Source organism: Aspergillus sydowii, assembly GCF_001890705.1.
Source record: "Aspergillus sydowii CBS 593.65 unplaced genomic scaffold ASPSYscaffold_1, whole genome shotgun sequence".
Taxonomy (NCBI): Eukaryota; Fungi; Ascomycota; class Eurotiomycetes; order Eurotiales; family Aspergillaceae; genus Aspergillus; species Aspergillus sydowii.
In genome coordinates this window covers 1,397,082-1,419,130 of record NW_024467859.1, presented here as the reverse complement: position 1 = coordinate 1,419,130, position 22,049 = coordinate 1,397,082, and the positions used below count along the sequence as shown (strand labels likewise).

Sequence of the window (22,049 nt, the reverse complement as noted above, 5' to 3'; positions counted from 1 at the left end):
ACCCATCATATAGACGTGCTCTGTGCGCATGTACTTCCTTGGATGTCTGACGAGATTGTCTATTCACGCATTGCTTCTACAAGTTTCCAGAGTTTTCCGAGGGCTTTGCTAACTTGTCCAAGATTTTTAGGTAGCTTTTTGCTATTCGACGTATACTCGAGTGTAGATAGTAATGCTAGGAACAATTTGTGACTTGGGTGGAATAACTTTAAGTCCTGGGCCTTGACATTCAATCACCGTGAAATGGTGTTATTGAAGACCAATGAATTTATCTATTGCAGTACATTTTATTTTGAGCTAGTAGAGGAGGGCTGTAGAGAATCCTAGTACTGTTTCCGATCACTGCTACTCGCATTTGGATTAGAATAACCGTGCAGATACTCGGCCGCCTCAGTAGCCGTTTAACAATGAACAGCGACGCCAACAAGGAAAAATTGAGCTGAAACCAGAGCCCTGCATTTCCAATGTGTCGGCTTTATTAACAATTTAACAGTACTCAGCTTTCACGGGGAAATCAGTCCATACTAACCAAGCGATCAGCAGAGTTTCAGACACCATTGGAAATATCTGTCCTTCCACTGGCGCATCGTCATCTTCCTCCTGCCTCATTTATCTCATTCCCCCATTTCCAACATCTGCATCCCAGACGCCTGCCTAACAATGTCTAATGAAATCCGGCACAGACCGGTTGTCTCCAAGGACACATCTAAATCCTCTCCGGCAACAAGTCGCAAAGAAACGCAACCTAGCGCTCCCGGCGGCATCAGCATCCTCGACATCTTCCGCGTCCTGCTCACCCTAGTGGTCGTGTCGTGCGGTCTCTCATACTACCTCACCGGCTCCCAGTCTCTACTCTGGGGCTATAAGCCATGGTTCACGAACTGGCCGCAGCTCGTACAATACCTTGTACGTTCCATGCATCAAACCCCCTCCATCTATACATCCGTAACCTCGTCGGTTCTAACAAAAGGTGCTCCCAAAACAGAAAGGCCCCGTAATCCTAACTCCAACCGAGCTCGCTCTCCACGATGGCACGGACCCGGCCCTCCCAATTTACGTCGCCGTCAATGGAACCATCTTCGACGTATCCGCAAACCCGGGCATGTACGGTCCCGGCGGCGGATACCACTTCTTCGCTGGGCGCGACGCAACCCGCGCCTTTGTAACGGGCTGTTTTGCCGAGGATCTTACGGATGATCTTACTGGGGTAGAGGAGATGTTTATACCGATTGACGAGCCTGAGGATTTGGAGGGGTTGAGTAGCGGGGAGAGGAAGAAGAGGAGGGAGCAGGATGTTAGACTTGCGAGGAAGAAGGTGGAGAGTACTATTGCGCATTGGTCAGGTTTCTTTGGGAATCATCAGAAGTATTTTGCGGTTGGGAAGGTTGCTAAGGAGGTTGAAGATAAGAAAGAGAAAAGGGAGCTTTGTGAGGCGGCTAAGAAGCAGAGGCCCAAGAGGAACAAGAGTAAGGGAAACAAGGGTGACAAGAAGAGTGCTTGAGATAAGGTACAACTACTTGAGGGCCGAATGAAATCTCGTCCTTTTTACACTGGCATGGCATGTAACCAATACTTCTGCTTCTCCTTGTTCTTGCGCTTCTTACGGTATTTAGCGAGAAATTGAATTGAACAGATTGATCAGGTTGATTTGATTGAGTCACTGCAATGTACTTGACACGTCCAGTAGCGCGACTTTTCATTCCATGCAATGCGAGGTCGATTCATCGTACCACCAACATCATTCGCCCAGCCGAATTCCGGATTTTAAAGATATCATTCGTAGCAAAGGTATCATAAGCACCGCGAGAAAAATCATTCGTTATAAGAAAGCGTTTACTCGGCGGTAACGGCGCGGGCTGTAAAGAGTCGAAATTAGTATCCTTGGTTGAGACTCCCATAGTCGGGGGTAAGAACGTACTGTAGATGTTCATCTTGGAGTGACCGACAACCTTCTTGATCTGTCCCTTCTCCTCGAGATCAGCGAGGGCCTTGCGGGCCAAGCTGCCGTTGATCTTGAGACGGTCGACGAGAGTGGCGACGGTGATGAGACGGTAGGACTGGACGTCCTTGTTGAGTCTCTCAGCGGTCTGCTTCTCGAGGACGACGGCGTGCTGGGCCTTGTCCTTGACTATAGCAAAGACATCACGTTAGTTCAGTTGTCCATGGAAGATCGGTTTATTTGTGCGAGACTGGTCGAAAAGAGTGTATATTCTGGTTTCCCGGATATCGCGAAATCGATGATCATTCGGTGATGGGGGATGAGGACGGTGAAAGCATACCCTTGCCCTTGGACCACTTCTTCTTTTGCTTGCCTGCAGGAGCCTAATTTTGATTATTAGTGTCTGTCTGGACGATTATATCGTGTTGTTCAGCAGGGACAAGTTACTCACCATTTTGACGTCTGTGTGGTTGTTGGAGAGCTGCGAGACTGAAGTGTCTGAAGTTGAGGCCAAGTGCAAAATTCAAGTGGGGATGACGGAAATCACGTGGAGAGTAACCCTAAGCCCTGGCTGGTCACGGGCGCAGGCTCGGTTACATAGACTACATTTGATTGGCTACCGTCAACTATACTAAGCATGCCTCAAAAGCAAGGCATCAACACAACTGCATGGGTGAAGCAAAGTCAAAAAATGGCATGATGTCTGCGGTATATAACTATAAATAGATCGCTCACATTTAAACTCGTCTTGGCCTTGTTTCAATATTTCGCTTTCATCGACTCATTATCGTGCCCTGACTGCCTGAAGATAACTTGCCACCAATAGTATTCAGGCACCTAAACTCAGCTGCTCCATGCTCGTCCGATTCGAAGAGTCCCAAAACATAGTCATCTTGTGAACCAAACCAAAATCTTGAGAACTGGTCCTTATCGGCAAGTAGCCACCGTACATCATACCTTCCATTATCACTTCTTGAAACAGGAATGCGAAGAATGCATGGGGGTTGGTGTGGACTCCAATACCGCACAGTTGGAAGGGCATTATTTGCCGTAGTAATGAGCAACTGTGCGCTCGAAGGATGCCAAATGATTTGCCTGACGGCGTGTTCATGAACTAATGCTGATACCAAAACCGGAGCGTTCTCCAGGTTCCATATCCAAACAATATTCGGCCGTGCTTGATCCACGGTACTCAAAAGGCTCCCATCATGGCTAAATCCCATTAATGATACGCCCCGAGGCCCACTTGCAGGCTCAGTGGTTGTGATAAATGCAGAAGAGCTCGATGACTCGCCATATTCTAAGCTCATACCCCCAGCAGCATAGCGTTCCCTCCATATACTAGGAGGGTATTCGTCGATTTGGAAGACGTGTGAAAGCGTGGTAGAACAAGAAAACTTTAGCTGTCAGCAAAAAGAAAAGGTCTCACGGAAGGGCTTGGGAAAAGGATTACCGTCTTAGTCCCAAGCAGTTCCACTGTCCCATCGACCTTCCCAACAGACAAAACTTGTGATGAGCCATTGTTCAGGGCTGGGCCCCATTCAATACTTCGAACGCCTAAGTCGAATGAATCATCGGACTCGGGTAAGCCTGTATAAGTCCTGAATAGTTGTCCATCCGCAGTACAGATAAGGACCTTTGTTCCCGCACTAGCAGCGTCCCATACAGCTATCCAGTGTCCATCGGGGCTCCATTTAAGCCCTTGGGCATCAACTGTTGGGAGAACCTCCCGACCGATGAGCTCTTGAGATCGAGACTCATGGACTGTCAGTAGATCCGAAGTCTCGGGTTTCAATAGCATTGCGAGTTGTCCGGTCTTCGGTCGATATCCGAAGCCATTCTGATGAGAAAACTTAGGAGATTTGATAACATGGCTGCGGCCAGAGTCTAGCCCGAAAACACTAAGTTTTGTGTTGAAAGCATGAAAGACAAGGACCTCATTTCCATCACCCCCAAACTCAATGTTCAGGGCTCCGGGTTCAATGTTCTCGATTTCTGCATGTTGCTGCAGGGGGTCAAGGTCCCAAGTTATGATGCGAGAATCGTTAGCGCAGAGCAAGCGGCGTGGTCCTCCAGCGTCTTGCTTTGAGCGCGAGAACTTTAGGTACTTATACCCGGTGTCTTTGACTTTGACAATCTGTACCTCTTTGAACTCAGAAGAGGTTGGGTTTAGATGGACGATAAGGTCTTTTCCATTCAGTTGAGCTGCATATTCTCCGTCATCTGATAATGAGATCGAAGAGAAGGCTATAACGAATGGTTAGCGGCTGATACCTTCAAGCGAACAACATAGACTCACTAGCATTGCTACCAGTATCCATCGAGGTTGGGGTGGGACATATTCGTGACATTTCGGGAGAAGTCTGTACCCTACTGCATGCCCATGATACTTCCTTTGTGAATATCTAGTTCATCAGACAGCATCCTTCAACTTGGAAGCGGGATGTAAACTAAGTTTCCGCTTATGGAGTGCCAAGACATAAACAATCGATAAGAGATAAAAGATAAAAGGAACAACATTCCTGCGCTCCGAGATACTATCGCCGAAAAAAAGTCGCCCCAAGTCTGCTCCGCAGTAGATATCGAAAAGGTTTATCAGTCGCTCTCTAAACACCGGCGGTCTCTTTTTATCCCGTCAGTCATTATAGGGATCGCACGCTTTTTGACCCCGTGGTTGGGGCGAAATTTCCTTGGTTTCCTGCGCCCATACCCGATCAAGATGGCTGTGTCTGAGACAACACCGGCCGTCTCCAACGGCGCGGCGCAAGCCGCACCTGAGAAGCCAGAGCCGGTGCCTAGGACGAAACTCCATGGGCGAGAATTCTACAAAAGCATAGGTAGCCCGAAATATATCGTTGCGCCCATGGTGGATCGCTCTGAATTCGTGAGTGCGACTATTCCCGGCCTCTGCAAGCTTCAAAGACTAACAGATAATGGTTGATTTTAGGCATGGCGCATGCTCACTCGCTCTTTCATGGCACCGGAAGACTCGAAATCTGTCCTCGCGTATTCACCCATGTTCCATGCACGCCTGTTCCGAGAAGAGGCAGGGTACCGCGGGAAAATGTTCCACCCTACTCGCGCCTCAGCCGGTCACAAAGAGAACGGAGAGGCTCTATACCTAGACGGAAGCCCCGCGATTGATCGGCCGCTGTTTGTGCAGTTTTGCGCGAACGACCCGGATGACTTCCTTGAGGCGGCGCGCTACGCTGCGCCATACTGCGATGCCGTTGATTTGAATCTCGGTTGCCCGCAAGGTATCGCGAGGAGGGGACATTATGGTGCCTTCTTGCAAGAGGACTGGGACTTGATTTATAAACTGATTAGCCGACTTCACACAGAACTGTCGGTCCCAGTTACGGCCAAGTTCAGAATCCAGGAATCGAAGGAGAGGACGCTGGAATATGCAAAGATGATACTATCTGCAGGCGCGAGTATAATTACACTCCATGGACGCACGAGAGAGCAGAAGGGCCATAATACGGGGTTGGCCGATTGGAGCTACATTCGGTATCTTCGAGATAACCTACCACCGGAGACCGTGATTTTTGCGAACGGAAACAACCTAAACCATGATGACTTGGAACGGTGCCTTGAAGCGACTGGAGCGGACGGCGTGATGAGCGCCGAAGGGAATCTGTCGGATCCTTCAATCTTCGCCAAGCCTCCGCCAGTGGGCAGTGAAGGTAGAGAATACTGGAGAGGTCGAGATGGAAAAGGAGGATATCGTCTCGACGCAGTATTCCGACGGTACTTGGACATCATCTACAAGTACGTCTTGGAACAACCCGTCCCGGAACGAAAGCCCCTCTACCTCCCGTCTGACCCGGAAGACGAACCACAACACACAAACACCACCACAGCACCAGAGGCCGAAGAACGAGGAGAGGGTGAAGGAGAAGAAGGCCGCCCGCCGAAAAAGAAACAGAAGAAACAGCAGAAAAAAGAGAGACAGAAGGAACAGAAAGCCAGTCACAAGTTCAGGCACGGCAACCCCAACAACCCCAGCACGAAGTACATGCAAAGCCATCTTTTCCAGCTCTTCCGCCCACTGATCGCCACGCACATAAATGTTCGAGACGCGCTCGCAAGATCGTCGGCGGGTGATATGACCTCGTTCGAAAAGACTCTTTCCATCCTCGAACAGGAAATCAAGAAAGGGTTGAAGGAGTACGAGCAGTTCCCGGAACGCTTCGAGCAACAGTCCGATTCAACACTCACAGGATCAAAGGCTACAATTGCCGAATATGGCCGACCATGGTGGGTTTGTCAGCCGCATATTCGACCAACTCCAGAAGAAGCGATGGAGGCTGGTGCGCTTCAGGTTAAGAAGGGCGAGAAACAGAAGAACTCTGAGGACGGGCAGAATGCTGAGAAACCAGATACCCCCGCGAACGGCCCCGCGGACTCCGTCGATACACCTACAACAGCAGCAAAAGATGCCTTGCTGAGTGGTTAGACTGAATGGACGTCCCTTGTCATAAGACCGCTGGAAAAGAATGAAATAATAAATAAAGGAAAGAAACCGGTTTACTTTTTACCAACTTGTACATAGAATAGAGCATATATCCTGATGCATAGCGTCCTAAGATCAATGTTACCAATGAATGCATGCCCGCTGCAAGCCAAAACCTAAATATCTATATGGTCCAGTATGACATACCAAAGCTTCCATTTCAAACATCGTTATTCGCATGACTGGTATCAAGAGCAAGACCGCAGAAAAGAGTCTAAATTAAACACCCAACTCCTAAACCCCAACCCAAGGATACTCCCAAGTAAGATATGATAAGATGCGAAATAATAGCACCTAAAAATCCATAGCAAGTTGCGGGCCCATTTTCTCAAGATCTTCAACCTACATTCGCAATCAAGCGCATTAGTGGCCATAAATACATACAATGGCAAGAGAAAGAAAGAGTGCGAAAGGGGGTAGAAAGAAAAGATATACGAACCTCCAAAAACCCATCCGCCATTCCACCTCCACCGCCGCCCTCAGCCCTTTCAAACGCAGCCCTAGCCACAGCCTCTCTCACAAAGACATCAATATACTTGGCAACGACCCCATTGGCATCCTTTGCGATCTTCGTCTTCTCATTCCGGAAATGGTGGTGGACGAGCCTCGTTAAAAGCTTCGGAGGAATAAGCGGGTCCGAGGAAAGGACGTCTTCGTTCGCGGGCTCGCCGTGCGTGATTTCGGCAAGGATGTAGTTTGCTTCGGTTTCGTCGTCTGAGCCCGAGCCTGAAGGCTCCGCGGAGGCGTGGTCGTCTGTGGGGGAATCGGAGTTTGTTGCGCTTTCGTCCGGCGGGGACGGAGATTGTCTCTGACGGGATGAGGATGCCTTGGCGGGCTTGGGCTTCGGTTTTGATTTCGAAGATAAGGCCGTTGCATTGGCTTTCGGGGCCTTCGTTGGTGGTTTTGAGGGTTTGGTTTTGGATGGGCCCGCTGTTGTTGATGCGGAGGCAGACGGGGACCCTGTTGCGCGGCTGGGCGGCTTAAATGGGAGATGTCGGCGGCGTTTTTGGGTAGGTTGGCGTTCTGGAGGCATATTCCCCGGTTCTCAATGGTTTCCTCCGCAGTCAGGGGATATGAGGCTGAAGATGATGTTGGTGGTTAAGTTCCGGCGCGTGTTCGCGCCTCCAATGTCACGAAGTCAGGTGATCCATGTCGACTATTTTCCTTTTTGTTTGATTGGAGGTGAACTTAGCGTTTCTCACTAACAGTGATTGACTGAATGTACTAGGTCCTGGTAATTTCATTAAACTTCTACATTTACATGCTTGTCGATTTGTATGCAGCGTCAACGCTCGAAGTCGAGCAAACAACAACAGAATTACGGTACTCTTCACTCTCCAGGCGGGCGGACAACAGTAACCTCGAGCCCCGAATTATGCAACAACTCCCTCGTGTAAATCCAATCCACACCAAACAACCCAGAGTTGAATCGACACGCGCAAAGTTCCTGGATTCCCACATTCTCCGGCCCAAGCTCCCTTGACTGCAGTAGATTGAGCTGTTCCTTGAGATCTATAAGAGCCAGCTCGGTATTCTGCAGGATCACATCAAAGCCGCTCACTTGGCGTCCATACCCTCGCGACGTGAATAGGCATATTATCCAGTGTTTCTTTCCCCGGCGCCTTTCGTAATCCCTCCTCTGGGGTGGGATTATCAAGGCAGAGCCCTCTGGTAGCAGGACACTGCGGGTAATCGGGCCGGAGCTAATAGCAGCTTCGGAGGTATCGAGGTACTTTGGGTTCTTGCGGTAAGTACGACAGTGTGATTGATATATTTCAAACGCGGCAGGGTACTGGGCGGGAGCAGTCAGTTAGCGGCTTCAGTAATGTCAAGGGCGCCAGGCGAAGTGACGTACCTTCTTTCGAAAGGCCAAGGCGATGCCCCCGCCCCAGGATCCAAAGCAATTACAAGCATCTATTGAGGTCACGTCAGCTCGGATTTCCATCTTGTCTGTGTATAACAAGTGGTGAACACACGGATCAGGGCGGCCCCATCGGGAGCGTCGAAGAGGTCACCTTCCAGCTCTACTATGTTGCTACTGCTGGTGCTAGTCTCCATCGTGATGGTGTGAAGGCTTCGCTGAAAATGTGTTATTGGGAAAAGCTGGATTTGTTGGTGGAAGCTTTTAAAAGCGAAGGGATCTCTCCCGCCCGCGTCGGCACTGCCCTTCTAAATACGAGGAATCATCATAGTGAAAGGGATTTCCTTCGTCGGCACTGCCCTCCTCAATACGGGGGGATTATTTTATGAGTCAAAAAGTGCACACATGCACGGCAAGTGAACGGCAAGTGAACATGGCTCTTTTGGTTCCTTTCAGTTCCGTAAAGTCTCAATAGAGGAATGTGTGTGACAGCCAATTGTTAAAAACACAATAACTTGTATACCTATCTACTAAGGTACCAAAGAAGGTCCCTATATACTTACTGTCTACTTCGGTGTCACCAAACAGTAGACTGGAAATTGAAGCCTTGACGAGTGGTTATTGTGTATTAATCCGTTGGCAGCAGCAGCTGAATTGACGGTTATCCTAGTAGAGAGCCACAGGTTTAACAACCAGTGTAAATATACAAGCAATAGAATAGGCAAACGCAATGACCCCAAAACAAAAAGAAAAGATAGCCCAGAAACCCGCATTTTCCAGCACTGGTCAGAAAAATCGGTTCGCTCACAGTCTATCCTTGGCCTCGATAACTAACAAATGGAGCCCTGAGCTCGTCAAGAGGGGTATCGTAAAACGAGAGGCAAGTGGTAAAGACAAAACAGGCATCAAGAGAATATGATGAATGGGCTTCTATTCATCATTACCTGAACGCGAGCGCTCCGGACTTCGACGTGAAACGAAGAGCCGCAAAGTCCTTCCAGACTTTCCAGGTCTCGAATTACCTCCTTCAGCAGAGGCATTGGTACCCTCAGACTCTGAAGCTGTAGCTGGTTTTGACTCTTGTGCATCGCTTGCCGCAGCCCATGAAGATGTTGTGGCTACAGATAAAGGTGCGCTCACGACGCTACTGGATTTCTTCCTCCTACTCAGGGATCGAGAGAGAGACTTGAAAATTCCAGGCTCCCGGCCTTGAGTATCGCGCTCTAGGCGAGCAATTTCACCCATCATTGTTGTGCTATTAGTTGCCATATTCTCCTCTGGGATTGGGATATATAGAATGATTCCTCGCGATGGTGTTATATGTAGAATTTCATCGAGTGCCGCTTGAATGAGTATCGTGCTGCGAAGATTTGTGATGGGTGCAATTAGATAAGGCAGGGCATAGAGCTTCATTGAGTATGACGGTAGTGATGAACTACCAAACCGCAGAGATGGAATTTGCTGGATGGTGACTATCATAAAAGACTCAGATCTTTGGTAAATCTGTGCCATTCTAGTGGTGATCTTCGAGACAACGGAGTCCTCGTCTTTGACCTGGAGTTGGTGTCAGTTCCAAACTTGCGTTAGATTTCGAACTGTCCACATACACCTATATTCAACTTGATTTCAATCACGACGAAGGAGTCTTGGTTTATGCGAGCACTTGGGGACTCCCAAGGGCTACGGGTGCTGAATGAATTCTCGAAGAATTGACTCTTTGGTTGAGTCAACGGCCTGTCCTCATCACTGCTCCTATGTGCTGCACGTGGTGATCTAACGTCCTTGCGGTCAACGGACGTGAGATTTGGGACTGATCCATCATCGTCCTCTTCCCTGTCTTCAAAGAACATCGACGGCTTGACCTGGGCTCGGTTTATTTTGCTCTGCTTGAGTGTTGCTTCGGAGACACTCTGTGACGCTATCGCGTGAAAGGTAATTGGCGACTCGAGAACAGGAACAACAGGAGATAGATCAGATGACGAGGTCGATGAGAGGTTCTGGCGTCTTCTGAGAAGCGTGAAATCGATCCGATGGCGTTTCTGAGGCATTTTGCTTGNAGCGATGGGGACTTGAAATTGCAAGCCCCTGGAACGGATAACTAAGTAATAGAGCAACAATGTTCGGATGCCATGGCAGTGGTTGTATTATTTCAGCTTCCCCCGTTTCCATCTGGGAGACATAAATGTACCGATCTATATAAGGAAGGAGCACCCGGCATCCAGAATTGGTAACTCCCGGGCTAATGAATGATACTAAGATGTTACTGTTGTGTACTATTATTCTCATGAATACTAGAATACAATATTAGTAGTATTATTAAGGATAGACTAAGAGATATGAGAAAGAGGCTTGAAGGGGTAATATCAAGGAGAGATTTGGAAGAAGCTAGGAAGATGCTCGGAAGGCACTCATTGGAGGAAAGCAAGATAATCAAAGGCAGAATTCCCACTCTTAAAGATTTGATCAATTCTCCGACGCCTATCCCACACAATCTCAGAGTCTGACTTCCGCTTGATGTAGAGGATGCGGTGTTGAGGGATGAATTCCTCGTCCGTCGACTCTCTCTTCCACGAGTTGACACTGGCCTCCAAGCGTCCCTCAAATCGATCCTCGTAACCGATAACAAAGTCCGTGCTATCGTATTTTTCGTCCCATATGAGGCGGTTAAGTATATCTGTTTACAGAGGTTAGAATACACACGAAGGGGGGTAGCATGATATTACTTACCGGAGGCTGGTCGGAGTCTGTTCTCTCCTGATTGCGAGTCCTTCGAAGTCGGGGATGCCCATGGGGAGGTTTCATCAGCTGGAGGGGTTGGACTCCTCTCTGGCGAGTTTTCTTTTTCAACGTTAGGGACCGATTCGGCTTCAAGAGTTTGCTTTTCGTCCGCCATGTTGAATTCAATCAAGAGACCCAACTTGAGAATTATTGAGAAATTGAAAAAGGAATCTGCTCAGGATGAATAGTTCTAGGAAATTGGAAGTGTTGCACATCTTTATATATGCATATGCCTCCAACTGCCATTCCCCCAACTGCCACCGGCGCAGAAAGATGATGCCTTCCTTTCACCATTCATCTTTCAATTCAAAAAGAGTCTCCATTGTGAGTCAGTTACGATCTAGTGACAATTGAAGAGCATCAAAGCCACAGAAGGCATTCTTCTGAAATCTGCAATTAGTAAAAGAGCTGTGCACAGCCTAGTGTTGAGTCAGGGCAGTCTGGTTTTGGAATTCGTGAGTCACAATGGGAAACAGAATGGATCTTTGACAGCACCAATCTGCATTCCGAGAACTGTCCGGATTTGATTGGAATTTGACCGGTCCAATGACCACCGAAGTAGCTAGCTTCTTTTAAAGGCGAAGAGATTAGAAAGGAGCGTGTTTACTCCGTACTAACTTTACTTTGTCCGTACTGTGGAGTTTGTGGTTGTCAAGGCTTGGCTACCGGGTCTTGGCATTTCTTCCCCTCGCCAGAGTAACTTGGAACCCACGCGACGCGTGCGGACTTTGGCTCTGCAAGCCTTCGCGCCGCTCAAGCTTCAAAGTCCGACTAGGTGATGGGCGAATCGATAAATTGCGGACACAATGGATGACCTTGCTACTTCTTTGCTCACTGAGCATTTTAGCTATACCCCTCTGGTTAGTTTGCGCACCGTGGTCGGTCTTTTCGCGACCAGTTACTAACCCAGGCACAGTCGCTCATAGATGACATTATCAACTCAATCAATAACTTAATCTATCAAGCTATATCCAGTCTAGAATCCGGCTTGCTTTCTACCCCTCCTGAGCGACTGGGCTTTGCCCATGCCAACAATGGCTCGACAATCCCTGACACGGACGAAGATGGAAACGTTGTTTACCCTGAGGCGCAACTTGAAATAGAAAATGGATTACATCAATTGGAGACTCTGCTCGAGGCGACGGTTGACAAGGCTTTTGATAAATTTGAGATCTTCGTGCTGCGCAACATCTTTAGAGTGCCTGATGATCTAATGGGCTGGATCAGACTGAAACATTATGAGGTGCGCAAAACGCTCACCCTCCAAATTCCTCTCAACCCTTAAGTCTAACTATTATTCCATGCAGAATATTTCTCTAAATCCTTCTCCGGATGCGCCGACAGTTGAAACGATTCTCGCACTGCGTCAAAAGTTACAGGAAACGAAGAAACTAAACCGCGCATTGAAGCAAGAGAGCGCGAGAAACGAAGTAATGATCTCGCAGTTGAAAACAATTCTGTCGGCAGCACAAACAACAGATTCCGCAAATGACACCAAGGGCGAGGGAGAGTCTACTACTGCCGGTCCTGCTAGGAAAATGGACATCGACTTGTCGTTCTTGACATCAAGTGCAGCCGCGCAGAAACTACGAGTTGGCGTTACGACTGGCTCAAACACCCAGCATACCCCTTTAACGACCAGCACTACATTCATCTTGTCCCAGCTTCCTGCTTTGCAGGCGTTGTTGAAGGAGCTCCGTCCTAAGCTGGCCACCTTGCCGAAATCGAAGATTGCGAATGACACAAAATCCAAATCGGATGAAAGACAAGAGTACATAGAAAGCAGAATTAAGCTGCATCTGGAACGGTCCGGCCAGCTCCCGGTTGGCAATGATGGGAACCCGACTGTTGCGGGACGCAAGATAGATATTTCCGAAGCGCAGGCACTCGAAGCTGTTACGGGTATGTTTACGCAGGCGGATAACAAAGAGAACTAGACAAGTACAAGTCTTTTCTTTTGCCGTCTATGGTGATTCAACTGGGAGAAGCGACATAGCTGCTCTAACTATGCGGACCACGTTACGCTCCATGTCTGCTGATCCCTTCTAAAGGGGACAACATCCACCTTGTCCGATTTAAGGATGTTTACGACCTTCTCGTCTTTCTTCTCAAGGGTGATGAACTCCTTTTGCTCGCTCTCGAGGCCATAGAATGCGCGGCCATACTTGCCCATGAAACCTTCGACAATCTCGGGCGTGATATCTTGCTCTTTCAAGACACCGTTTTGGCAGGCCTGCTCGAAGGCGTCGACCACGAGCTGAGTCGTATATGGCTGAGTGAACACACCGGCAGCTATCTTCTCACCTCGCTTGGACGCTGCGGGGTGGGGTGCGCTATCTGAGCCAAAAAAGAACTTAGGGTTTCCGGAGGCTGCAGCGCGCAGAAGGGCGTCTCGGTCGGCAGGTGTTTTAGCGACAGGCTTGCAGAAGCAGAAAGGGTCACCAGCCCAGGAGTCAATGATAATTGACAGATGGTGAGCAGTTACTACGGTGACGGTTAGACATGATTCACAAAGGTGATATATGCGGTGGGAGGTTCGAGTTACTTGTTCCTGCAACAGTCGGGCCGCATTTCTTGACAGCCTCGACCGCGGCGGCGGTGGTACAGTGCTCCAGGATAATCCGAAGCTTGGGGAACTTCTCGTGCAGCTGCAGAAGGGTGGGAAGGAACCGCTCCTCTGCTGACAACACGGTCACATCGCCTTGGGAGGGAACCTCTCCGTGCAAGTTAAGGATCATTCCCTGACGTTCCATCTCCGCAAACACGGGATAAAACTGCGCGTAGTCGATGACACCAGCAGAGGAGTTGGTAGTTACACCTGCCGGGTAACTCTTAACGCCGGTGATACCGCGCTTCTTAGCATCGATGATAGTTTCTGGCGTAATAGTCTCGTGGAGGTAAAGAGACATGAGGAAATTTACGTTGGGCTCAATGGCCTGTAAACGCTGCTTGTACTCGAGCGCGCGGTCAACCGTAGTAATCGGCGGTACAAGATTGGGCTATAGCATGTTATTCGGCGTTCTCAATGCAACTGTTCATCATCATCATTCTTCCTCCTTCAGTTATCTCCTTACCATGACAAAAACAGTGTTGACACCACCTTGTCTGATGGTGGGAGTAACTAGCTCCATCATGTCGCCATCGCGAAGATGGACTTAGCAACTTGTCAGTCTATAGCCCAGGATGATGGTGGGTGTTCAAGTAGATATACGCACCGTGTAAGTCGGCCGAAGCGGGGAGCTTGACCCCCTGCAGGCTTGAGAGAGGCATTATGCGAAGGTGGTGGTGATCCGTGTTCGAGCTTCAAGGATTAGGATTTGGCGCAGGGGGTAGGGGCCGATTCGAATGGATCGATAAGTGACTCCCTCACAATTCAATGCTCGTGTTCGCGATTTGTTTGATTGCAATTCTCGAGCTTTTTCTTCCCCGCCAATTTTTTTTTATCGGCGCGTGGGGGAGATCCGTAGCGGGGTTTTTATTGGTCGTGTCATGTGCAATGCCCGTGATGTCACTGGCTTTGGCTGTCCATGAAGCATTGATCTCTGATGAAGTTCTATGTTGGTTTGTTTCTGTACGAGTCTACTCTGGGGTGCGTTTCAATGGTCTCTTACTGGTATAGTTATGAATTTCTCATTCGAGTCAACGTCAATCATTCGCCTTCCTCGTCTTCTAGAGGCATGTAAATATTACTAAGCACAGGCTTGGTCGGGTTATACTAGTAAAAAAAAGCAAGGGAACCCTGCCTCAGCCCGTTTCAGTTTCTAATTGGTCTGTTTGTGCAACTATTGTACGGATGGCGTCTTGGTATAGATATTCCTCATCGAGGTGTTCGAGATTGAAAGTGCTTAGACCATTGCCAACGGCGCGACAAAGGCCCTCTTTGTTGAGCCGCACTAATGAATTCTGGCCCCTGACCGGATGGGCCCATTTCCGTAGAGTTCCCCTTACCATTTTGACAGCACTTCCTTTCACTATTCACCGTCGCAACACTCCATGCTTCCATCATGGACCCCTCGAATTTCATAGACCCGAACCTAACCGAGCCGGATCTACTGGTTCTGAAGAATCTCCTAGACGATGCCGAGCACGCTAAGCCGGAGGAAAAGAATTCCGCCTTGCGTACGCGGAACCGGTCAAAAAAGCGTATGTCATGGTCCTCGGCCATGTACCCCGAAATATACCTAAAGGGCTTAAGGGTCCTCGTGCTGACTTGATTAGCTACACAAAATGGGGCCCGCCAAAATTCCGATGAACACACAATACAGAAACTGAAGGCTCTCAATAATGCTCAGAATGCCGAGTTTGAGCCCACTGTCTTCGTGACCTGGGACGTGAAAGACCTTGAAAAGCTGCCCAAAATAGCTAAGTCGATCCTGCAGACCTACGTGAGGGTCGCAAGGCAGCTCGTCCGTGTTGAAACGGATGTGGTTATGCTCACACATTTAATTCTCTATTTCACGACATCTGTCCCAAGTGCAATTCTTCTTTTCCGAAACTTCCATTGGGCTCACGGTGTCGCCCACTGGATCATGCAGACCTACTATGTCGGGACTTATACACTCATGATGCACCAGCATATCCACATGGGGGGCATTTTGAAGAAGAGCCTCTGGTGGTTCGACGGGGTTTTCCCGTACATCACAAACCCGTTGATGGGGCATACCTGGAACTCCTATTACTATCACCACGTCAAGCACCACCACGTTGAAGGGAACGGGCCGGATGATCTTTCCTCGACGATCCGGTATCAGCGAGACGAGCTCGTCGATTTTCTGTGCTACGTCGGTCGCTTCTTCTTTTTCATTTGGCTGGAACTACCGCTTTACTTTTTCCGGAAAGGTAAAACGGCCATGGCTGCCAAGGCCGCGTTCTGGGAGTTGGGCAACTACCTTGCCCTCTATGTCCTCTGGAACTACGTTAACTGGAAGGCTACACTATTTGCTTTTCTGCTGCCTCTCCTGCAGCTGCGCGTGGGCTTGATGGTCGGGAACTGGGGCCAGCATGCCTTTGTTGACGAGGTCGACCCGAACTCGGATTTCCGTTCAAGCATTACGCTAATAGATGTACCGGTGAGTTCAACTAATATGGCTAGACATGTGCCGTATACTGATCCATTTCACAGAGCAACCGCTTCTGCTACAATGACGGTTACCACACGTCGCACCACTTGAACCCGCTGCGACACTGGCGCGACCACCCTGTTTCACTTCTCCAGCAGAAGGATCGCTACGCAGAGGAACATGCACTCGTGTTTCGCAATATCGACTATATCATGATCACGATTCGGTTGATGCGCAAGGACTATAAGTACCTTGCTAAATGCTTAGTTCCGATGGGGGATCAGGTCGGTATGACTTTGGATGAGAAGGCGGAGATGCTGAGGACGAAAACGAAGAGATTTAACGACATGGATGTGAAATCTAAGTTCTAGACTGGGCTGAGCTCTATGGCCTGGACCATGTTGGTGTTGGGAGTGAAGCGGGTTGCGGCCATGATTGGAACATCGCTTTCCACGTTATTATAGACAGCACATTTTGCTACATTCTATTGTATGAGATAATATTGGCGCATAACGACAAGATAGAAATTACAGATATTGAAAATAGTCAACCTAGACTGGAGTCCAGCCAATAATGGCCATTTGCTGGATGTGCATCTGCTGTAGCCGCCGGGCTCTTTTAGTGGCGCCCTCTCGACCACGCTACCAAGCCAATCGACGGTCAGAATCAGCATCGAGCGAGCTTTGAAGAAATGATCCGTGCAGCGTTCGTTCCTGCAGGTTAGTGGAGGCTTTCTTTCCTTCAGGGCTCAGCTCCCTATTCGCCACACTCGACACACCCACCCAGATCGCTAAGCGCCCTGGGGTACGAGATTAGAAACAGCCCTGCAAGACGTCAGCCTGGATACTTCTCTATTCTTCAGGGCAACGATCGCTACTGGATATCGATAATGAGGGGCACCCAAGTAAGCTTGTCCTTGCTGAAGAGGGCGGCTACAGGGTCCCTATCAGTGGCTTTTCGCACGAAATGCCCACCGGTCTGGTGTTTGCTGAAGATGAATCAGTAATCTCTTGGAAACCAGCGCTTGGGCCAGAGGTTATTAACTACCCCCCATGAAGACTTGTGGATCGGATACTTAATGCTCCTTGTTGTGCTCTTTTTCCCTTGCCGGTTCTGCAGCAGCTTAATATTTCGTTCCTTCTGACGTACTACCTCTCCCCTCTTTCGTTCTTTACACCTCTCTCTGTCTTCTGGAAAGACTTCTTTTCTTCATAACCTCTCATTTCGTAGTGCTGTTGATCGGACTGCTTTATTGGTTCTCGTTACCTATATCTTACGCTTATTACTCAACATGGCCTCTGCACCGTCGCTAGCAGGATCTTATCACGCATCCTGCGCATCTAATGAGGAAGAGTCGAGTTTCCTCCAGCGTATCCGTCTCCTCCACTGGGTCCGACTCGGACTTTCATTCCTTGCCCTGGGGATTTCCGTCTCTATCATCGCTTGCGAAGTGGTACCTTACCGCCACTATCGACACACATCCTCCTTTGAGAGCGTCGGGTTATACCTATGGCCCTTGAACCTTGACCTGCGCCCAACAATCGCAATCCTCGCGTGCGGCTGTGTGATTGCATTTCTGAGCGTGGTATTTATCATTGTAGCTCTCCTACCATCGGTACGTCTCCGCTTATCCGTATATGTACTGGACGTCACTAAACATAACCCACCATAGCCGCATTCCCACATCAGACGCGTCAACCTAGCCGCAGTGACGACATCCGCAGCAGGCTTCATCGCCTCCCTCGTCGGCCTCGTCTTCGCCATCTACCTCCCAGGCTCCTCATATCCGGCAGACTTTGACGGCGTCGAGACCCTCCACTCCTGGACCTGCAAGTGGAAGGTCTCTCACAACCTCCCTTTAGGATTCTCCGACGCCGCAAACGAGACGGTCTCGCCGGCGCCGGCGAACTTCGCTCGGGATTGCTCTGCCACCTGCGCGGCGTTTGTCCTACTTGGATTCCTTATAGGGCTTGAGGTTATCATGGGCGTCGCTGCAGGCTTGGGCACTTGGCTTGAGTTGAGTGTTGCGAGGCAGCGTGCGCATGACCAGTATCAGCTTGAGAAGGTTGGGACGACGTTCAAATATGGGAGGTGAAGAAAGAAAATGGCTATTTGGTACGTTGATGGCTTCAGCTCGCTGGGTTTGATTTGGGTTCGGATAGGTGCCAATGGACAATGTTGTGTCTTCTGCTGCGGTTTTCCGGATACGGATATTGTATATAAGTATTTGTCTTCATAGTCTCCGGTCATACCGTGGAATAAATATGCAGTAATGTATGAACTACATTTTAAAAACTCGCTAACCATACATGGTCATTTTGTGGTACAACTCTATATAAATGGTAATGCCCTAATTCCCAATCAACGTCTAGCTTCGTGGTTGGGAGCACCATCTGATAAACTGATGAATAAAGAGAATAACCTTGATAATTAACTAGTTGACGAATATCTAAAGTCAAGTTGGCCCAAACCACTCGAGACTGCCAGTACAGTGCATAAACCTATGCAAGCGAAACATAACAATATTATGTAACATATAACTACTCCGGTTAACTACACTTTACCGTAATCATAGCCACCGCCCGGCAGAATAATGCCGCTAGAAACCATCTCGTCGCATCTCTCTACCTACATAGCACTCGATACAAGATAACCACACCAAAGCCATGCCTCCTGATCCCACAGTCACAATGGCCGATGCCGATGTCGACCTTGACGATGAGCAATACGACTCCGCCGACGACGAGGACTTCACCCTCGACCAAGCCGCCGCCGACGAAGACGACGCGGAGCTCTCATCTTCAGACGATGAGGGAGAATCTGCTGCGACAGGCGAGCCGGCGGCGAAAAAGAGGAAGACGAAATCTAAGACGGATGATGCGGCGGCAGCGCCTGATGAAGACGCGGAGCTGGATTCTGGCGATGAGGCGATGATTCGGAAGGCGGAGAAGAGGAAGAGGAAGAAGAAGGCTGGGAAGAAGGGTGCTGAGGATGAGGACGATGTGGATTTTGATGAGGATGAAGGGGGTACTGGGGGATTTGTAAGGACGAGGGCCATGAAGATGCGGATGTATGGTGTCCTGAAACCCCGATGAAGTTTAGGAATGAATCTAACGATGTCTTTTTTTTTTAGACAGGAAGAACGGAAGCCACTCGCGAGAATCGATGGAGCTACAATCGATGTCGATGCGGTATGGGCTCAAATGAACGCGCCCGTTTCGGAAGCTGGACAAGCTCCATCGCAAGAGACAACGAAGCAGGACGAGGCGCCACCAACGAACGACGTCGATATGCGCGACCAGGAGAATGCCACGCAACCAGGCACAACAGCGCAAGAGAAACGACCACAAACTCAATATCCCGACGAAATGGTCAAAATCAAACGCAAATACAAGTTCGCCGGCGAAATCATCACCGAAGAAAAAGTCGTCCCTCGAGACTCGGCGGAAGCGAAACTATTCTTCTCGGGCGGCCAAGATGGCGAAGTCGTAGCAGCAACAGAAGAAGATATCGCGGCTGGCAAAGCTGCTGCAAATAACTCTATCAAACTCCGCCGCCCGCTTCGCAAAGTCTCCCGATTTGACCCTAACCCGACGGGCGCGATCAAGAAGAGCTGGGAGAAACAGCCTGTTACGGAAGCTGGCCAGGAGAACACCCGTGGACCGAAGATCAATACTGTTGAGAAGTCGCGGCTGGACTGGGCTGCTTATGTTGATCGTGCTGGTATCAGCGACGAACTTAGAGTTCATAGTAAGGCCAAGGAGGGCTTCCTCGGCCGTATGGATTTCTTGGATCGCGTCGACGCTGCGAAGGAGGATGAAAGGAGGAATGCGAGGTTGAAGGGAGTATGAAGTCTGCCTGGCTCCTTTTTACCACATTGATACTACCGCGAACGGCGAACGGCGAATCGCGCACGGGCAGAGCACAGTACAGCATTGCCTTGGAACCACGGGGCCCTATGGCTTCGCCCAGCTTCGCGAAGAGCCCGATGGGCGCGACGTTGCAGAGACACAACACGCGGCTCCGCTCTCCGAGCACTGCATCTGGTTGCCAGGGAACCCTATCTCAATCGATTCACTACCGATACCTACCGAGATAAATACTGGCTATACCAAGCAACTTACAGCACACTACTGGAGAGCACACCTAGCACCACTACGAGATGATGGTCATATGACGAAGGGTCATAGAAAATGGTGCCAGAAACTGGCCATACTCGACATTGTCTATACATAGTAATGGATGTACATAGAAGCAAACTCAGGATAACGGGGTCTAGCCCCATCCGCATCGAGGTCCAAACAGTCATACAAACATCAATCCTGAACATGTAACCTACCCCAACCAAGCTCTTAATGAGCAAAGATGGTCATCGTGGCCTCAGGTGTTCCACTAGGGGTTCCAGTAGGAGTTCCAGACGGGGTACCGGTAGAAGAACCAATAGGAGGAATAGTAACCGAGCTGGAGCTGGAGGAGCCCTCCTTAGGCACATACTTGATACCGGACTCGGGGCACTTGGAGTCGGTGACTACACAAGTAGACGTTCATTAGCACTTGCAACAGCAACGCATGGGTGTATCATTTGGGGGAGTTGTGGTTGAAACTCACGCTTCTCAGCTGGCTCAAACGACCCGGTGACCAGGTTCCCCCGGACGTAGTAGAAGTACCAGAGCTCGTTCAGGTTGTCGCCGTCGCAGGAGACGTAGGGGGCGTAGCCGTCGTGGATGTCGCCAAGGGCTTTGTGGATGGCGTCCAGTGTGTAAGTCTTTGACTCGGAGGGGGTGATTCCTGCGGCGGCGAGGGCCTGCGCGCGGGTGATTTTGGTTAATAATAATGCTAGGGGATGGATGGAATCATAGTATGTTGTCCAGTGGAAGGGCGTATATACGTACCTTGTAGCTGTCAAGCTTCTTGAACAGGTCAACGGCCTTCTGGAGGTAATCGACGACCTCTTCCTGTGGGGTGTAGTCGTCATAGCAGTCTGGTTCGATGGTGTTGATGCAGGTTCCTACGAGGCGACCAGGTCAAGTCAAGTCAATGCTCATGTTCTACTTCGGATTTTGTATGCACGTATAAAAAGAAGGGGGGAATACCATGCTTGTTCCACTCGTGCTCCCAGAATGACTCGTCATCACCCTGGTAGTCCTTCCAGTACTTGTTCATGTCGGAGAGGAGCTCAGAGCGGCCCGACTCCTCGACGATGGCAGTGATGTTGGAGTACTCGCGCGAGTCGTCGCAGTTTGCTTCGTACGTGCCATCGCAGTTATCAGGCCTAGTCGCGGACTTTGTTAGTGAAATGGTTCGTTTTCTAACTACAGCGTACGATTCGACGGCCATACCAGAGGCCGTGGAGGGTCCACGAGTCGCTGGGGCCAGTGGAAGGGTCGTAGTCCCAGAATTGGGTTAGAAGGAGAGCTCCGCCTGGGCTGTTGAAGCAGCAGGAGGCCTCCTCGGAGGAACTCGAGCAGCTGAGCGGAGAGTCGTTGGGGCAGGTTTTCGCATCGGCCAACACGCTGGGTGCGAACTGCATGGCAGACAGGGCCAGCATGCCTGCGGAGGAAATCGACTTCTTAAAGGCCATTGCGAGTGTAGACTTGATGAATTGGAGGAAAAGAGACTTGAGGGTTGGAAAGCAGAGAAGTCCGGCGCTCTCCGGTATGGAGGTCGTGGTTATATAGCCAGGAAAATGGAGGGAAGGACATCAACAATCGACGATCGACTGTAACCTGATGGGCTGGAGATCGCGGCCCATGTGCCGATGAGAGACTGCTGATTTGACGGGGGCCATAGATCAGAGGCCGCTAGACACAGCGCCCAGACCGGTCGGACAAGGCCGTCGCACTAAAACTAGGCAGGGCCAATGGGCTGGAAGTTCCCTCACTGCCCTGCAGATGA

General features: G+C 49.8%; 11 protein-coding genes across 11 annotated transcripts; 6 read left to right on the top strand and 5 right to left on the bottom strand.

The window, feature by feature from the left end:
• Positions 1–660: 660 nt before the first annotated feature.
• ASPSYDRAFT_53408 (putative heme/steroid binding domain protein) lies at positions 661–1,501 on the top strand (the record flags this gene model as incomplete). Its single annotated transcript, XM_040848681.1, has 2 exons — positions 661–906; positions 986–1,501. The coding sequence occupies 2 exons, from the start codon at positions 661–663 to the stop codon at positions 1,499–1,501; spliced, it is 762 nt and encodes a 253-aa protein (XP_040707575.1).
• Positions 1,502–1,833: 332 nt separating this feature from the next.
• ASPSYDRAFT_53407 (uncharacterized protein) lies at positions 1,834–4,290 on the bottom strand (the record flags this gene model as incomplete). The annotated part of the gene is made up of 7 exons (XM_040848680.1): positions 1,834–1,856; positions 1,919–2,128; positions 2,280–2,322; positions 2,537–2,541; positions 2,739–3,336; positions 3,393–4,186; positions 4,239–4,290. The coding sequence occupies 7 exons, from the start codon at positions 4,288–4,290 to the stop codon at positions 1,834–1,836; spliced, it is 1,725 nt and encodes a 574-aa protein (XP_040707574.1).
• Positions 4,291–4,658: 368 nt separating this feature from the next.
• Positions 4,659–6,398, top strand: ASPSYDRAFT_140790 (tRNA-dihydrouridine synthase family protein; the record flags this gene model as incomplete). The annotated part of the gene is made up of 2 exons (XM_040841080.1): positions 4,659–4,823; positions 4,887–6,398. The coding sequence occupies 2 exons, from the start codon at positions 4,659–4,661 to the stop codon at positions 6,396–6,398; spliced, it is 1,677 nt and encodes a 558-aa protein (XP_040707573.1).
• Positions 6,399–6,749: 351 nt separating this feature from the next.
• ASPSYDRAFT_25816 (CENP-X/MHF2 family protein) lies at positions 6,750–7,488 on the bottom strand (the record flags this gene model as incomplete). Its single annotated transcript, XM_040844209.1, has 2 exons — positions 6,750–6,797; positions 6,895–7,488. The coding sequence occupies 2 exons, from the start codon at positions 7,486–7,488 to the stop codon at positions 6,750–6,752; spliced, it is 642 nt and encodes a 213-aa protein (XP_040707572.1).
• Positions 7,489–7,667: 179 nt separating this feature from the next.
• Positions 7,668–11,708, bottom strand: ASPSYDRAFT_166771 (uncharacterized protein). The gene is made up of 7 exons (XM_040843373.1): positions 11,044–11,708; positions 10,876–10,990; positions 9,924–10,368; positions 9,295–9,819; positions 8,432–8,534; positions 8,311–8,369; positions 7,668–8,247 (listed from the first exon to the last, which is right to left on the bottom strand). The coding sequence occupies exons 1-7, from the start codon at positions 11,207–11,209 to the stop codon at positions 7,786–7,788; spliced, it is 1,875 nt and encodes a 624-aa protein (XP_040707571.1). The 5' UTR covers positions 11,210–11,708; the 3' UTR covers positions 7,668–7,785.
• Positions 11,709–11,900: 192 nt separating this feature from the next.
• On the top strand, positions 11,901–13,031 carry ASPSYDRAFT_138892 (MIND complex subunit MTW1; the record flags this gene model as incomplete). The annotated part of the gene is made up of 3 exons (XM_040840883.1): positions 11,901–11,958; positions 12,021–12,337; positions 12,402–13,031. The coding sequence occupies 3 exons, from the start codon at positions 11,901–11,903 to the stop codon at positions 13,029–13,031; spliced, it is 1,005 nt and encodes a 334-aa protein (XP_040707570.1).
• Positions 13,032–13,099: 68 nt separating this feature from the next.
• On the bottom strand, positions 13,100–14,631 carry ASPSYDRAFT_74553 (dihydroorotase; the record flags this gene model as incomplete). The annotated part of the gene is made up of 4 exons (XM_040850775.1): positions 14,310–14,631; positions 14,169–14,248; positions 13,640–14,093; positions 13,100–13,578 (listed from the first exon to the last, which is right to left on the bottom strand). The coding sequence occupies exons 1-4, from the start codon at positions 14,362–14,364 to the stop codon at positions 13,100–13,102; spliced, it is 1,068 nt and encodes a 355-aa protein (XP_040707569.1). The 5' UTR covers positions 14,365–14,631.
• Positions 14,632–15,044: 413 nt separating this feature from the next.
• On the top strand, positions 15,045–16,721 carry ASPSYDRAFT_38415 (fatty acid desaturase). Its single transcript, XM_040845717.1, has 3 exons — positions 15,045–15,237; positions 15,313–16,163; positions 16,217–16,721. Exons 1-3 carry the CDS (start codon positions 15,099–15,101, stop codon positions 16,523–16,525), a joined length of 1,299 nt encoding a protein of 432 aa, XP_040707568.1. The 5' UTR covers positions 15,045–15,098; the 3' UTR covers positions 16,526–16,721.
• Positions 16,722–17,445: 724 nt separating this feature from the next.
• On the top strand, positions 17,446–18,249 carry ASPSYDRAFT_138532 (uncharacterized protein; the record flags this gene model as incomplete). The annotated part of the gene is made up of 2 exons (XM_040840851.1): positions 17,446–17,769; positions 17,827–18,249. The coding sequence occupies 2 exons, from the start codon at positions 17,446–17,448 to the stop codon at positions 18,247–18,249; spliced, it is 747 nt and encodes a 248-aa protein (XP_040707567.1).
• Positions 18,250–19,084: 835 nt separating this feature from the next.
• On the top strand, positions 19,085–20,005 carry swc5 (putative Swr1p complex component (Swc5); the record flags this gene model as incomplete). The annotated part of the gene is made up of 2 exons (XM_040841132.1): positions 19,085–19,224; positions 19,288–20,005. 2 exons carry the CDS (start codon positions 19,085–19,087, stop codon positions 20,003–20,005), a joined length of 858 nt encoding a protein of 285 aa, XP_040707566.1.
• Positions 20,006–20,523: 518 nt separating this feature from the next.
• On the bottom strand, positions 20,524–21,965 carry ASPSYDRAFT_63539 (T2 family ribonuclease; the record flags this gene model as incomplete). Its single annotated transcript, XM_040850238.1, has 6 exons — positions 21,494–21,965; positions 21,248–21,426; positions 21,047–21,162; positions 20,763–20,958; positions 20,581–20,682; positions 20,524–20,546 (listed from the first exon to the last, which is right to left on the bottom strand). The coding sequence occupies exons 1-6, from the start codon at positions 21,733–21,735 to the stop codon at positions 20,524–20,526; spliced, it is 858 nt and encodes a 285-aa protein (XP_040707565.1). The 5' UTR covers positions 21,736–21,965.
• Between the last annotated feature and the right edge of the window lie 84 nt (positions 21,966–22,049).